Source organism: Aethalodelphis obliquidens, unplaced genomic scaffold, assembly GCF_003676395.1.
Source record: "Aethalodelphis obliquidens isolate GAN/ISIS:26980383/991018 unplaced genomic scaffold, ASM367639v1 scaffold24, whole genome shotgun sequence".
NCBI lineage: Eukaryota > Metazoa > Chordata > Mammalia > Artiodactyla > Delphinidae > Aethalodelphis > Aethalodelphis obliquidens.
Genome location: NW_020837968.1, coordinates 26315573 through 26333107, shown reverse-complemented (window position 1 = coordinate 26333107; position 17535 = coordinate 26315573). Strand labels below are relative to the sequence as shown.

General features: G+C 34.0%; 1 protein-coding gene across 1 annotated transcript in view; it reads right to left on the bottom strand.

Moving 5' to 3' along the window:
* Positions 1-200: 200 nt before the first annotated feature.
* The window catches only part of RGS7 (regulator of G protein signaling 7), a 545100-nt gene continuing 527765 nt past the window's right edge, over positions 201-17535 (bottom strand). Inside the window, exons 9-16 of the mRNA XM_027122480.1 lie at positions 15826-15924; positions 14570-14631; positions 13464-13574; positions 12098-12223; positions 6841-7027; positions 3921-4010; positions 2301-2354; positions 201-1565 (exon numbers count right to left, since the gene is read on the bottom strand). Coding sequence (XP_026978281.1) covers positions 1491-1565; positions 2301-2354; positions 3921-4010; positions 6841-7027; positions 12098-12223; positions 13464-13574; positions 14570-14631; positions 15826-15924 — 804 coding nt within the window. The 3' untranslated portion in view covers positions 201-1490. The remainder of the gene's footprint in view (positions 1566-2300; positions 2355-3920; positions 4011-6840; positions 7028-12097; positions 12224-13463; positions 13575-14569; positions 14632-15825; positions 15925-17535) is intronic.

Below are 17535 nucleotides of genomic sequence, written 5' to 3'. Positions count from 1 at the left end.
CCAAGGGGAAATAAAAAAATAAATGAAAATAGAAAGTTAAAGGGAACTTTAAATAGAAATTAACCATCATAAGACAATGATACACAGTTAATATTTAAAATTTTTGTATATAAATAATTTTCAGGATGGAAAGTTATTTCTCATAACTAATTAAATAAATGTGATCATTCATAATCTACTGAGGAAATCAGAGAGTCTTTCTAATTTTCTTACTCCATTTCTTTAGAGTACTACCAAAATAAAATATTCAATAAAAACATTACTTTTTATTTTCCTGGATGGAAAAGGATTAACCCTAAACAATTGTGTCTGAAGGTTATCTGAAATTTATCAGTATGTTGTGTGTATATATGTGTTATGGTATGAATGTTACTCAACTTCTCTTTTCAGTAATCCCAGCCTTTTTTCCCCCTTCTTCTTAAAACGATGGTTGCCTTTCTTGGCCTAATGAAATCCTATTTATCCAGTTAAATGTAACTTCTTCCGGGAATTCTCACATTACCCATGGACCCTCCCTATCCACCCTAATACAAGTTGAAATAGTTTATCTTTCTCCTGCACAACATAACATTTTGTCTATATCATTATGTACCTTAGCAATTGAGGTCTTTTTCCTAAGACATAGCAATGTCTGCAGTATAGTTGGCACTTGGCATATAAATTTTGGTTGAAGGTGTAGATGATTAATTCTCTCTTTCCTTATTTCCTACTTATCCTTTCTTAAAGTTTGCAATGAGTTACAATGTGGTACTACTTTAAGAATTGGGGAAGTTGGTGAGATTTGGGGATGGTGTTGGAGGAAAGACAACCATTTTGCTTCCCCTTTCCATATTTCTTAATTTGCATTATATGTTTTTAATTATATTACAGAAATTTCCAATCCAATCTCAAGAACAATATTCTGTCAGCGTTATGTTAGAAAAGAATGAATTTGAAACAATTCTTAAACAATACACAGAACACTGTGCAACATCCTGTGGCGACTTCCTCCAGCAAAATCTTGAGGCATTTCTTTAGCATTGTCTTTATCTTCCCACGGTGACTTATGAGGCATGCTTAAGAAAATTTTATATTAAAGGTCAGAGACTCCAAAAGATCCAGCCAAAATTTTGGGAAGTTTATAGTGTGATTAATTCCTGGAGTCCTTCTTTTTCCAGCCCTTTAATTTGTGTAATCACATTGAGTGTTCAAAGTATACACTGCTTTTTAAAATCTTTCAAATACTCTGGGCACAGCCACAACTAGGAATTCATAAAAAGAACTGATTAACATTCCCCACCGAAAGGATCCTTGAAGGAAACTAAAAACAAAAAACATATTTTTGCTGAATCCAATTTGCTTACATTTCAACACACATAACTCCACTTAACTGGCCATCACAGCAAAAGCCACAACACACACCCACAGCAGCAGCAGCATGGAGCTGACCACACAACTCAACAGACAATGCAGACAAACTTGAGTATAAACCAAGATTTTTCTACCTCTTTTCATAACAGGTTAGTGCTGGCCCTCAGTGTTGGTGTACAGTTTTTATGGCATGGGAAAATAGGGATGTTTCTGCCCTATAAAAATAAATGTGTTGAAGGCTTTAGTTTGAGCTTACACAATGTTAGAAAGTTCCAAAGGCACTGGCACAATATCAAAAAAAGAAAAAAAAAAAAGAATCCCACAAACAAATATATCACTTATGCACATGGAAAGATGCTAAGAAAACACTGGTAGGGAAACTACTGGTTTCCTGGATGATTTATGCAATAGTTTTCAATACCTTCCTGAAAAATAAAGAATAAGAAAGGCATGCTAGTGGGTCTTTGGTGGGGCATATATTGTTGCTGACCCCCATTCATACTGAGTCTGGCTTTAAACTGTTCAATAAGTCATTTTCTCCCTGCAAAAGTAGAAAGCACAGAACCCTCATTGTTCTTAACCTTTTAAGCCTTAGGAAGAGCTAAGGGAAAGAGTATAGAAATGCATGCACTATCTTTAATGAAGAAAGAGATACATAGAATAAAAATTAAAATATAAAGAACAGTTTCTTCATTTTATGTATCATAATACACATTTCTTTCCAAGCCTTAGTTTGATACATATAGATTTTCACGTGTGATATCTTATCTACTCCAGAAAGTGCTGGGACAGAAAGATAAGTAGGAAGCAGGAAATTCTGAATTTGAATAAAGGCAATAAATACCTTTGCTGTTACATCAAAGGATGCAAGGTGGAAGATGGGGCTTGAAACTGGGAATGTTTCCCAATTGGACTTAATGATTTGTAATTCCTTAAAAATTAAAACTTACCACATTCTGTGCAAAGTTTTCAAAAGATGTTCTGCGATCCATTGAGTATTCCGACTTACATGTGTGGGGTTGGGTGGGGCAAAGGAACAAAGAGAGAGAGAGAAGAAAGAAAGAAAGAAAGAAAGAAAGGAAAGAAAGAAAGAAAGAAGGAAAGAAAGAAAGAAAGGAAGGAAGGAAGGAAGGAAGGAAGGAAGGAAGGAAGGAAGGAAGAAAGAAAAGAACAAAAGAAATAATGAGAAGAAGGAAGGAAGGAAGGAAGAAAGAAAGAAATAAAGAAAGAAAAAGAAAGAAAGAAAAACAGCAGAAAAAGACAGGATGATGAAATGATGCAACACCAAATTCATGTTCTAAATCATAGGGATCAGGAAGACAGGAGAGTTGCCACAGAAGGCCATGTCACAGGACATGGGCTCTGTTTGCATTAGTGCTTTTAATTTTAACACCAAAATTCTTCTTGTGCAAACAAAATAGTGTGATTTCAAGCAAAATCAAATTACACTAAAATGAAGTAGATATGTTAAGGTTTTATGCCAACATTTTCAAAGCCTAAATGTTTGAAAATCTATTGGCTTAACTTCAGAATTTCCTCATAATTTTCTACTGGTACTAAATTTCTGTTGATAACATCAATTCTGTAGAGCATTGCTATCCAATAAAACTTTCTGAAAGCATGGAAATTTCATTCTATACTAAATGATATTTCAGAAGTCTTTAGCTGTGGCCATTGAGTACTAGAAATTTGAGTAGAATTTTATGTAACCTTAACTAATTTAAATTTAAACAACTCCATGTGGCTAGTGGTTGCTGTACTGGACAGTGCAACTACAGAGTATCTATTTCCCATTGCAAAGTCAATGGACTTTGAAAAATACCTTTAGCTTAAATGATGATCATGAATTACACAAAATTATAATTTCATCTCAGGATTTCAAGAAGCTATGGACTATTTTAACATTACAAAATAATGAATGATGTTGATGTTTACATCCAGATTTTCCATTCCCTGTTATACGGGTTATATAAGGTGTTATTTACAGTGAGACTTTGATTATAAACATTTATTGAACAATGTAGCCTATTGCAGCTCTTTGAAAATGTGCTTGGCTATCATCTTAGGTATGAAACCTCATCGTAGGGATACTAAGTGACTCAGAATAAATGCCAAATGAAAATATGTGGAAGCAAACATTACTGCTATCATTACAACTATCATTGAAAACAATGAGTTATGGAGTGTATGGCCTAAAACATACATTCTAGCTTACTGGACAAGGAAAACGCTAAGTTTTTGATCTGATGACATTGTTCTTTTCCTCTCTTTATTGTAATATTTTATTTCCTTAAACTGGCATACAGAAGACTAACATGAAACATGAAAACGGTGTCTAAACAACTTTGTAAAGCATGAACATCTGCAGAAACAAACAAAGAAGAAAATAAGCATTCAACAAACAGAAACCCATACAACTTAAGTGGCCCTTATAAAATGCAAAGGTTTGGAGGCGGGTCTTGGAGTATATTCACTTACCATTTGTCCAATAGTGTGGGTCCAGCAGAGGTAACTACTCCAAATAACTACAACTGAGAACTAGGTCAAAAAAATTCACAAAGAACCAATACATTTTTCTTTGCCTGTAGAAGCTCTTGATAGGCACTGGATCTTATAAAACGTGGGTATGAATCACTTTTCATCAGTTTGTAAATGTGCTCCTAAAAAGAAATAATGGTTGAGGTGCTTCCTTATTATTTCTCAGGAAAAATCAAGTACTGTGATAAGAATACAACATTTGGTTCAAAAACAAATCTGGAAGCAGCTAAAAATAATAATGATAATGCTGATGAGAATACCTTATATGCTTATAGAACATTTAGACTTTCAAATTTATTATTTTATTCAAGGATCAATGTTTAAACTGGTTTGGGAGCTAAACCACAACCAGTCCTTAAAAAAAAAATGGAATTTAGTTAGCAGATAGTCATGAAGTAATTTCAAATCAAGTTGTTGATTTACATAGATCATTTAAGAATATAAATAAATCTGCTGTCTCTTAAGATTACTCCAGGCCAAAAGACAATGATGTGAAGTCAAGATTCAATAATCATTCTAGAAGCCTTTGGCATTTATATGTAGTTGGAGGGTGCAGACTTCCCAAATGAATCATTTGTTTGGTGAAAACTGTCATCTACATCCACTTTAGGCCAGAGCACAAGTCCAAAAATAAATTTTGTGATATTTAATTGCTAAACCTCCCAATTTGTGTGCATGTTTTGACTTATTCATAGATAGATTAGGTAAATATTTGATAATCCTAATCAGTCTGCAATGTTCTGTTTTGATGATGAATATTGGTAGATAAAGAAGAAAAAAATGTATCCATCCAATTCAGTGTTGGCCCAATCTAGGGAGATTCTGCTTTGGCTTATTGCACTCTAGGGGAGCATAAATGCTCCTTGTTCATTCCAGTCTGTTAGACACGGAGTTTTGAACAACTTGAGAGTATCCGGAATGTCCCAGTCTCTTCTTGTTTGGAGAAAATATATATTTTAAGAAATGACTCAGTTTCCCTGGTCTTAAACACACCAGCGATAATTTGTAGTTACTGTGAATCCACTTAAAGACGTTCTGGATTAAGTCTCAATATCTAGTCTAAGGTTCATCTCCAAAAATATGGTACATTTGGAACTGCATCAGAATTTGTTGTTGGAAAAGTGAGGCAATGTCTTATTTAGAAGTCAATCATTTTGGGATTCAGATGTTATGTTGCTCAAGATCTACCACTTATAAAATGTAAATTTTGACCACTTTATTCATTTCTCTGAGTCTAAATTTTCTAATCTATAAAATAGAGTTATTGTCAGGATTAGAGGAATGACAAATGTTTAGCAAAGTATAAGGGTATGCATAGTAAGTGCTCAAATATGCTTGAGTATATGCCAGGTACACTTCTAAGTGCTTGCCTATATTAGTTAATTATATCCTCACAAAACCTCAACAAGGTTGGTAACCATTGTTATATCTATTTTAAATATGAAGAAACTGAAGCATGAAGAAGTGAAGTACTTGCAATAGGTCACAGAGCAAAGCTCAGACTAAAACCCAGGCAATTTGGCTCCAGAATCTGCTTTCTTATTACATTGCATCTCTTCTTAAACAGCAGCAGGAAATTCTATTATTATATTTTTGAATATATGGTTTAAAAGCCTACAAAAAGCTGGAATTAAATATCTGAGGTTGATTGAAAAAAGAAGCCTACGGTCAGGTAGTAGTGTTTTCTATAGAAAATCATGCCTTTTCCTTTTATTGAAGACCCAATAAGCAAGAATATTCTTCAATGACAAAGATAACAAAGAAATGTTCTTTTTAATATTAAGATTTGGGGAAGGTAATTTCAAATATTTTACACGCTGTTGGCTCCAGAAAAATGCTTGAAAGTTTATCTTGAACCGCAAGAAAGAAAAACCAGCAGAGAAATTAGCAACAGAGCCAGAATTTTCATCCTGCTCTCTCTCATGTGTCTCCATAGAATGTAATTATTTCCACATAGAAGACCATAGCAGAGTCAGGGCGAATGAATGGGTTTTTGGTTGGCTGTTTCAACTTGCGTTAGTTTTCTGCACAGTGGCTCATTTCTTTTTAAACCAAAGCAAAGGATAAACATATTTTCTACCGAGAGTAAAAATAAGAAAGGAAATTTGTGTACCTTATTCTTCATCTTCTATATCTTGTTTTAGTAATGTAGTTATTTAAAAAACAAGATACTTTCTATAGCTAACATTCTTCTCTAAAAGAGGTTTTAAGAAATTATGAAGCATGCATGTTCTGGTTTAAAAGCTAATTTCAACATATCATTAGGAAATAATATCCTCTCATTTCATGTTTATTTTTCCTATTGAGCACAATATTTTTTTAGAAAAAGTAGAAATTCAAATTGCTTCTAAGGAGGCAATTACACCCAGTTTGAGAAAAAAAGAAAAAACACATAAAAATTTGTCTTAGGATGTTAATAGTAATATCAATTTCCTTTTCTCTTCTTTTTGCAGACTAAAAAAGTAACTTGGAAAAATAATAAATGCCTAAATTTACTATTTCATTTTATCATCAGAGACAAAAGTGGTTTGAATTTTACATAACTTCAAGCTAATTTAGTTTAGTTCTGACTATCCATAATAATAAATTATTTAGGAATGTCAGAATCTTAGAATCTCCTCATTGGAAGACAAGTTAAAGAGTTCAAATACATGTTACTGAGGTGACAAAGTAGAAAATAAAGTAAAAAGTTTTCAAATATTTAAAATATTTCCCTTCAAGAAATTTTCTTGTAAAAACATTCAAATTTACAAAAATTCCCAGGCTTTAAAAACTCATTTTAAAGCATCTCTGTTTTCTTTTAGATCAATTAGTTATTTTACATACAGTTACCTAAATTGAAAATATTAGATATAGCCACCAATTATAATGAAAATAAAACAAAAGTATTCCAACTTTCAACTTCTCAGGAGAACATTTGTGACGCAATGTGAGGCCCATCCATGTACCAACCTGAGCATCTTCGAATGTGTATCGCCCGGGCTCCTTCACATTCTGTGTGGTTTTGTCATAGCTCTTAGAATCCAAGTTAATAGCACTGGGGGCTCCTGGAGCCAGAAATTCTTGCCATATTTCCTGAACTCGAGAGGGGACTTCTCTAATAGGCCTTTTCTTCAAGTCCTCCACTGCTAGCCAGAATCTATGCAAAATGTGACACCAAGCATTTACTCCAATGCCTCATAATCCGAAAATTCTTAAATTATTGACCTATCATTCAATTCACAATGAAGCATAATAATGAACTCATTTTCTCTGAAGGCTTCCAGAAACAGGTCTTTACCGATTTTTTTAATTAGTCGTATTCAAAGATATAACATTTGGGGAAAGGAAATCTTGAAAACTATCTCTTTTAGATGTTCTCTGTTAGAAACAGATCTGCCAGGGTCCTGATTCTGTACAACCTTAAATTTTACTGAAACAAAGGAGCACTGCTAAAGAACCATTTATTAGAAAGGAAGAGGAGTTTGAAGGGCATTAAGGGGAGTGACGTGGATCATCTGATTGCGGGGGATAAAGTATGCCACATATTCTATCTTTTGGATCTTTTGTCCATTTGAGCAATGAGGGTTAGTATGGAGAGGATTTTCTGCTCTACCAGGTAAGGGAATTACAGTGAAGCTTTACTGGGATTAAAAGAGGCCTGGACACAGATTAGAAAATGCCCTAGCTGGAGAAATCAGGGCAAGTAACTAATTTTAGGCGATTTAATTCAGGGAGTTATGAAATGACAGAAGCAGCAAGCTTTCACATGTAATTGTTCAAAAGGCTTAAATTTGCAGAGACATTATAACAATTCAGAAGTTCTGGAAAAAATAATACTGACTCACTGCTAAATATAAAAATATATTTGATATGCTTCTGTATAGAATATAGTATATTCTGAAAGGAAAGAACACCAGAACATGTTTTGCTTGATAAAAGCAAATAGCAAAGTCTAATAAGAAGTCACATTCTATTAATGGGTTTCATTTTTTAAAATTTTGCTCTATATTATGTCTTTTTGGTTAGACCTAGAAATGATGACAAAATGAATACGTATATAACACATCATATAGTGTTTTTAAATTAAAAAAAGATACCTGAAAAAGGAAGTACTAGATCTATGTTATCCTCAACAGGGGCCAGATGTGATCATGAAATGGAAAAGATGACAACAGAGGTGAAGGTCACTACAGGCTACAGAGTCTTAAGAAAGGTAGAAGGGGATAAGCAGTACCTTCATAACTATTACGTTTTAACTTGCGGATTAATGAAAGTTCAAAAATAAGTAATAAAGTAGTTGAGCTACAATTAGAATATCAAATATTACTCAACCTAGTAATTTTCCAGTTTCTAGATACCATTTTCCTGTAGATAGATAACAGTAGATAATCCAACATGAACAATGCTTTAAACATAAAACTACCATGGGTTGCTTTCAGAAGTGAAAGGTCAAGACCATTTCCTTTTAAAATACAGGTTCTGACACTGTGAAATCTAATAGGAAGGCTAGGTGCAATCTGAGGGAGCATAAGTGTTATAATTCATGCTCATTCAGGTTCATTTCAGCACTCTTTGAACACGTAGATAAAAATAATGTCTTTGTCCTTGAACTAGCAAAGATACACAATTCAAATGGCCATAATACAAGGAAGCACATGAGAGATTCTCAAGGAATAGCACAAACCGGATAGTCTGGGAATGCAGAGCAGGAAGGAGTCCCTCTGCTGGGGCAAGTACTGGGTTGGAAAAGGGAGTTCTAGGAAGGCTGTACAGATGCAGTGACATCTTAAATAGACTTGAAATTACGGGTGAAATATCAAAGGGTTGAAGAGGTAATACTAACAGCATCTACACTGACAAGTAAGTGCAGGCACTATTCTAAGTGATTTAGCTATATTAATTCATGCAATCCCTACAACTTCATAAAGTATGTGTTAATATTTCCCCCACTTTAGAGAAAACTGAAGATATGAAGGATAAGTCACTTATTTAAGTTACCCTCTGTGAGTGCCACAGCTATGGTTTGCCCCCAGATCTACAGCAGATGGCATGCTCAAAACCACTCTCTTGAATGCCTCTTTAAAAGTATCACTGCCTTTCTTATCGTCAGCATAGTCATTGTAATAATTTAGTAGAATGTAAAGGGCACTGACTATTTATTATAGCCCTTTATTATATGGTAGCTGGACTATGAGGAATTATCAATGTCTTTGAGCCTTGATTTTGTCATCAGTAAAATGGAATGCTAATGCCTATCTCACTGGGTTTCCATTAGATTAAATGAGATAAATTACGTAAAGGGCACTTTTGAAGTGCTTGACATATTTTTAGGCACTCATATAACATTCATATTATTACATTTACATAGTACTTACTCTGCTTTACCTGAAAAAGGAATGAGCAAAAATACACCAAGGGAGAGCAGAAGTTATATTTGAGGAATAAGTACTTATCAATAAGCAGTTTTTCTTGACTATTGTTTCTGTCTCAATACTAGAAGAAAATGCTCATATAAGTGTCACACTTCCCTAAATAGCAGATGCTAAATAAGATGCATTGAGACTTATTTAGGTGTAATTAGCCCTGCTGGCTAACTTGACTGTTTTGTCTCCCTCGGTCTGTGACAACAGATACCTAGGCAGAAGCAGGGGGTTTAGGTTGGGGGAGCAGTGGACAGTAGCTTGGTATTGGATTATAGAAAGCCTAGGATGCCAATTATTAGTAACCTGAATCTGAAAGATGCTTAACTTCTTCCAGTCATATTTTGCTTGCCTGTAAAATGGGGCAAGAATATTTACATTTCATTTCTGAAGTTATGATTAGATGAATGATAATCAGAAATAATAAATACAAAATACAGCATGGCATACTTATAAAAGTAGTAAATATGAAGCATATTATAGCATATAGAAGGTATTCAAGAATTATATTTATCAATCAGTATGGAAACATGTAACGCTTATGGTATATACTCAAGAAATATATATGTAACTATATATGAAATATATAATATTTTAATTTTACTTTGTTTTTATCTCAACATAACATGCAGTAAAAAAAATTAACAGGATTTATTAGCATTTACAATGCTTACAAAGAAAAAGGACTCTAAAAGCAATTTAGTTCAGATTTAAGAAATTGCTCTAATTAAACACTTATAATAAGTCTTTCCAAATGATCAGTTTAGCCCAAAATTTACGATAGCATTTGGTAGATATTTATGTCTGCTATGTGCAATATTTTTATATAACCTCTGATTCTTGGGATATCCAGCCCCTGTTTTCCTAACACAGCAGGAAAAGACATATACATGTGGCCATTTAAATTAAAGGAAGAAATGGAGTAAGGGAGATCCTAGACTGCAAAAACATATGCAAGCATTTACCTTTTCCAGAACTAAACGCTTCTTCCATAAAAATATTAAATATCTAAGCCCTATAGAACTAGGGCCGGGACTACTTCAAATTAACTATTCTGTATTTTTAAAATTTAGGACAGAAAGCCTTTTGGATGATATTTATACATTTTCACACAATGAAATATGTAATCTTTCTTATATGCAATTACTTATCAGGCAATCTAGTGTGGCATAGAATTACTGAGATAAGAAATAGTTAAGGCACGGATTAAGAAAACAGCAGTGATTCAATTTCATTCATGAAACAGAGTTTGCACACGCTATTCCTTTTGCCCCAAACTTCTTCCCTCTTCCTTTTTTGCCTGGTTATCTCCTTATCATCCAAGCCTAGAAGCTGTTTCTCTCAGGATGCCTTTACTGATCTCTACCTCTGGGTTTGCCATTCCTCTGTATTTCTCTGATCTAATACCCATGATTTTGTGTTGTGATCTGTTTTCTTCTCTGTATTCACCACTAGGCTGTACTTTTATTAAGAGCAGGAAGGATGTTTATTTGATTAGGTGATACTGGTGGGGCACTGCTTATTTATTTCTTCATCATGAAACCCATGATGTCAGCATTTTTTCAAAAACTTAGAGAATTAGAGGAAACTCCACCTCCCCATCCACTAAAAGGCTAGAAATAGACTTTATCTCTGCTTTATTTTTATTCATTCTTGTACTCAATAATTGATAATGTGACCTCAGGATAGAAAATATTATTTAGTAGGTCCAATAAAAATCCTTAGCAACTGAAGACCTTGTGAAAGCCCTGTCAAACAAGTGTTCTCATAAACTTGAAAGAGAATAGGAAGCTGCATCCCAACCATCCATGACAGGCATGCACATATAATTAAATTCCTCCAGACTCTGTCTGTGGTCAACTTGCTTAATCCATGGGACATCTGTCAAAATTTTATGTATTTCTGAATGGTTTGGTATTGATATCTGTTAAATCTCCTGTAAAGAATGTGACATTTCTGGAGCTGCTTAGTTCCAATGAAAACAAATGAATGCTGATGCCTTTCTGTAAATGAATTTCCCAGGACTGCACAAGTCATGAGAAAGTAAATTAGGATGTTAAGTTTCAAAAGAATAATGAATGAAAGAGCTTGTAGAAAAACCATTTTATGTAGTGGAAAGTTATCACTCACTTCAGTGATCTTAGAGCCATTAAAATCTATTCCAATGTCTCACATTTAAAATTTCAATTTCCAGGTGCCTCAAGTCAGAAAAGTTTCAAAAATATGTAAGGATGCTGTTTACAACAGATGGGAAGGATGCACACCCCTCCAGCAGGGCTCAGTGAGGTGCTGCTCTCAACTGCCCTGAGGCTGTATTTAAGTGTACAAAGTAAATGCACTCCATAGTCTTGTTTCAAGTTTTACAGAAGCACTCAATCTCTTTTTCTAGATCTTACTTGAGATGCAATCTACAAAGAAGACCAATATTGATAAATAGGTGATATTTTAATTAAACTGCATAAATATTATCAATGATTCCACACTTTGCCAAATACTAGTCTAAGTGTTACACTTCTTTATGCAGGCCATTTCAAATGCATCAGATTTACATAGGTAAAAGATCAGGAGACAGTGTAAAATAAACCTTTATGAGGAAGTGATAATGTTGGACAAAGTGCTTTGCCTTCATTACTTCTTCCATTACTTCTTCATTTTCTTCTTCCATCAGGAGGCAGAAATTCAATGGGCCCGTATCATCATCATGGTGTTGGTGGGATAGTAACTGGTCTATCAAGTGCAAAATAACCAGACTCATCACAGGTAGGTCTCTCTTGCATATAGTATAAGAGTCAAACAACATGGTTTACCTTAAGTTTTCTGAGCTGAATTCTGACTCTAGAAATTTAAGGAACTGTTCTCTCCCAACTGGATCTTTCAATGCTTCATCCATGCCAAAACCCCATCGTTTTACCCTCTGCTGGCTTGGTTCTTTGCTATAGGAGATAAAACAAAGCCAAATATATTCCCTTTCATTAAAAATTCTATCTTCTGCTATATTTCCCCTCAAAATCATATATGATTTTAATTTCCCATCTTTAGCATATTTTTCAGAAAAAAAAATCTGATTGATGGATCTGCATGAAATTATCATGAGATGAAATTTAGGCGTTAATAATAAAGTTTAATGTTTATTAAGCATTAGATATAAAGAGATGGATTTTCTCTTCTAGATTTTTTCAGCAACTTTATGAGACAGATCCTATTATAATTCTTATTTTAGAAATGAAGAAATTGAGGCAGGAAGAGGGTTATAACTTGCCAATGTTGAACAGGTAATATTCCAGACATTCTGACCCCAGAGCTCAATTTCTTAACCACTACACAATGAAGTCTCATGGTGGCAGGTTGTATTGGAGGAAAATACATTGAGACTCAAAAGACTTAAATCCTGGTTTATGACTCTGCTGTTGATTAAATGTGTGACCTAGTCCTGGTTGAGTCACAACATTTTGGGGTTCCAACTTTCACATGTATAAAATCTAGAATTCAACGGATGAAGAAATCTGTACTTGTCAAGCATTTAAGAACCACTGGATGGAAGAGAAGGTCCATAAATGCATTCTAGAGGAGTACTACAGAATACTAAATCCTCACTCTGTAAAGGGGTATGCAATGATCTTTTTATGACTCCATCAAGGTTGATGATATAATTCTTCCCTTATATAGCTGATGAAAGAAACCAGGGAGTCTTAAACTGTGCTTTGGTTTTCTTAAGAAGTCAGTCTCTTGTCAGTTTCTCTTAGAGTGTTTATGGTAAATTCATTTTGTTTTAAAATTGAATTTATAAAGGCATACTTGTATTGGGCTTAAGTAACTATGGATGTAGCATTCATTTTACTTGAGTAGATGGGCTTTTGTGGCTATGCAGATTTTCAAGGAAGCTAAAAACAATGAGCTAAATTTTAAGAACTAAAGACCCTAACTCTGACTAGTCTTCCTTGAACCGCTTGCACCTCTAATTTTTTGTGCCATTCTTTCTGGAAATGCAAATCTAATATAAATGCAAATATCTAATGTTCAAAAACCATTACCTTGAACAAGAGCTTTATATCATGGCTAATGTAGGCACAGAGTAAAATTACTTTTACAATTAGTCAGCCATAAGATTCTTCCTATTTCAATCAAACCCTGAAATAAGTGAAATATTTGGAAGGAAGAGAAAATGTCACTTACCTTGCTTCAAGTTCCCAGAAGGTAGTATCATCAGACAACCATGGGTTAGAAGGGTCAGGTGGCACAAGAAATGGGTCATATTCTACATACTGTTCCGTGTAACTTAGCAGACTCGAGAGAAAGAAACATTTTCATTTTCCTTAGTTTTCTGTCTGAGGTTTTATCTGATCTTTGTAAGGGACACAATACAAAAACATCTGGCCAAGGAATCCTTGCTTGCTTATAGAATGAAATCCAATAGCAGTTTTCATGTTTCAATAACTTTAATGCATCAACTTATTGTGCTTCTTGGAAGACAAATATGGCTAAGGATTCCATCTCTCCCCATGCCTAAGCAATATGAATTAATATCCCTCCATTAAAATGAGGCAAAATGGAAGAGGTCACTGTGTAAAAGGAAGTGCTAAAGGTCAGTTCCAATCCTTGGTCAACTAGCCCACCCACAGCACAACAGAGAAGTTTAGCTCAACTTGGAGAAGGGGTTAAATGGAAATTTTTTGTCAAAAGTATTTACAGGAATTAGGTAAAGGGGGAATCACTGACAACAAGTTTTTGAAAAAAAATCCGTATCTAAAAAAAACCTAAAGGGAAAAAGGAGAGGAAAAAAGTTGGAGAGGTAAGATCTGGCAATGCCCCAAAGTGAAGAACATGAATGCCTTAAAAACAGACTTAAATGAAAAATAGGAAAATATATAAAATCTGAGTTTCATTCAAATTCTGAAGTCATAAAATAACTGAGTAGTGTGAATGTTAAGATGAATTTACAAAGAGCTTCTAAGTTGCCAAAAGGTAACTTAATAAATTGAAAGTTTCATTTCTCCTAGCAGGAGTGAAAAGATTCAACTCCTTGGAATTATCTTCTGTATTTGATTCTGGTTGCACAAAGACTGGACCTCTAGAGACCTAAGATAATAATGATTATTCTGCCATTCGAAGTACAACAAAAGAGCTCTTTGAAAGTTTTCCATGTTCAAAAAGGAAAAGGAAAATAATATTTCTTACAGGGCTCCAATTATTTATAACTTCTCCTCCCACCAGTTCTCTTACCATATTGAGCACATTTAATTGTCATATGAAAATTTTTTAATTTATATTGCAATACTTACCTATCAGCAACTTTTGACATTTTTAACCGATGTCTATCTAACTGTATTTGCCAATACTTTATCTGAAAAAAGAGATAAAGAAGTAGTTACATTCTCACAATTTTCAGCTCTAAATTCTGATAGACTGAGCAATTCTTAAGAAGAATGTGTTCTCAACCAGTAAAATTTCAAAGTCTGTAGAAAAAATCAGACATGAGGGCTTTAAAAGAGTTAACAAAAAATTAAACTCTGAATGTAAACATAACCAGTATTGCTTTGGAACAGCAGTGAATTTGAACATTCTGCCTGCTTTAACAAAATGTGACTTTATTTTAAAAGTGTTGTAGAAATTTTAGCATTTATCCAAATCAGAATCATTTCTCCCTCAAACATTAAATTCAGAAAATAAATGTGTTTGTTATTCGTTACTATAATTTCAAAATAAACCCTACTTCCTAATACTAACCCAACAAAAGCATCAGTTATATTTAAGAATAATTGTATCAACATTTCAGGACAAATTCTCACATGGACATAATAACACGTGGAAAATTTAAAACTCTCTGAATTACTTTTCTTTCATGGTGACTATAAATATAGTAGAAAAAGTATGTATTACACAACTGATAAACCATGTTACAATAAAATATTAGGGGAAAATAAGCAAAAGGAGAAAAAGTCCCATGACTTAACTAACCAAGATATTTAACTATGATTTGATATGAGACCCTTGGTGTTCGCTTTGAAATATTACTTGGAGCCAACGCTATTGATCAATGTGTGAAACAAGAAACAATACATACCATGACTGTTCGTCAGTGCTAATGAGGGAAAACTTCAAGAGGCTTATAGATATCAGTACTGCAGAAACAAGATTAAGCACTCTTTTGTGAAGATCATGCCACATGACTGGAGGTGGAAAACACATGACCTAATGTCACCAACCTCTTGTCTTCTCATTCTTTAAGACAGAGTTCTGGAGTATAAAATAACTCTTAATAATGGAGGCACCGATAAATCAGTGTGTGTAATTTTAAAAATTGGTTAGAGGAAAAAGGATTTGGGGAATTAAAGAGTGAAGAGTTTTGAAAACTATCTCCATATACTGATACATTTTCAAGTGACTACGTATCTTAAAATCACCTTTTCACTACAAATCTATATGAAACAGTCAATCCTAAAAATCAGTTTTAAAAATACCTACTATTAACATCAACATCTGGTCTTCATACCTGCTACTCTGTAACCCTGTAAACCATTACTATAGGTTGACTCACCTGTTGTTGTAACTCATCTTCTGTTGGAGGTTTAGTTTCTGGTGTGGGTGTGTGGGTAGGACTGTGACTTCTAATATCATTTTGAAGACCATAGACAGACTATATTAAAATAAAAACAAAATATGTTAGGACAAAATACCATTTATAGTCACAGACTTTCTAAAAGGTAGTTTCGTGTTATATATCCAGTAAGATAACTCAAAGCTTTGCTGCATATTGGATTAAGCTTCTTATCAAAATTCAAAAGGCACTGCTATCGTAAATGCTATCACAAATATGGATGTAAAATAGAAGCACAGCTTTTTGGAAAAAATACGTGGTTAGATTAACTGACAGAATAATTGATTATATAAAAAAAAACTAGCTTAGTGTGATAAAGTGTGGGGGTGGGCTGAGAGTACTAAGTTGAGGAATGACAACACAACACAACATCTAATACATATTGATTTCAGAATAAAATAGAGGTGGATATAGAATAGAATAGAAATGTAATAAGCCAGCCTAAAAATAATCTGAGTTTTTTTACATAGGAAAGGAATGGAGTACTAAGGAGAGAAACTAAGTTAAGAATTCCATTGCTGATTTGGTCTCTGATGGTATGATAAAGACACTCCAGGGTGCTCCTACTTTCCCATCTCAAAATTGGGTTATTTACCTTACAATACTGGCCTTGTCATTTGGTTCCATTGGGTGCCACTTGCAAACATCAGTGACCCCTAAGGTTTGCACATCTTTGAAATTCTTAATGTTCCAGTGCTTCTTTACTATTTTGTCAAAAGGTCAAACCCGCTATTTAGGAACGCTCTATTTTGAGAAAGACCCATAGTATATTTAAATAAAGAACTGGGGACGTAAAGGGACAAAAATTCGTTTCCAACTGAAGGTGAGACATCTCATATGTCAACTCAAGGAAGCGGCCAAATTATTTTTGTTTAAATTCAAAGTATTATTACTTTAAAATAAAGAACTTAGTGTAGCTACTGAGCACTTTTTCTTTGGACATGAGAATGAAGGATGAGGACATGATAAAGTTTCATGAGCCCCGCAGAATTAAAGTTACCAAATAGTGGAAAGAAACTATTAAAATCAGCAGAGGATAGATGCTTAACCAAGCCAATTTTCAGGCCCATCACCAACCTTACCAGTAACTCTAAATTCAAATGTGTTGTTAACTGACCTGTTTTCACTTGGACTCCACCTCTTCTTAATGTTAAGCTTTTGGTTCTATACCTGGGCCCTTTTTCCTTATTTCCCTGTTATTTTGATCTTAGCCCATCTTTAACATATTTGACTTGGTTTTCAGACTATCTTTGGTAGGTCCTTCAATCTTCCCTCCTTTGCCATAGCCCCAGTATCTTAAAACTCAATTCTTGTTACTGGGCATACATTGCAACCCAAGGAGTAGCACATATGCTGTGAATTAATTAGTAACAGGACTGAACTAAATGGATTGGACTGTTTCTTTGTCTTTCCTTTTGGCATTTATTCAACATTTATTGAACACCTGCTATATGCTGGATATAATGCTAAGCATTAGGGATATAGAAATAAACAAAAATAGGTATGCTTCTTCTTTCATTGGAACTCACAACCTAAAGGTTACACAAGAATCACACAAATAAACATGATTAAAACTGTGATAAGTATCATGAAAGAAAAGAATGACAAAAGCATAGTGCCTAGAACAAAAGGAGACTTAATTTCCACTGA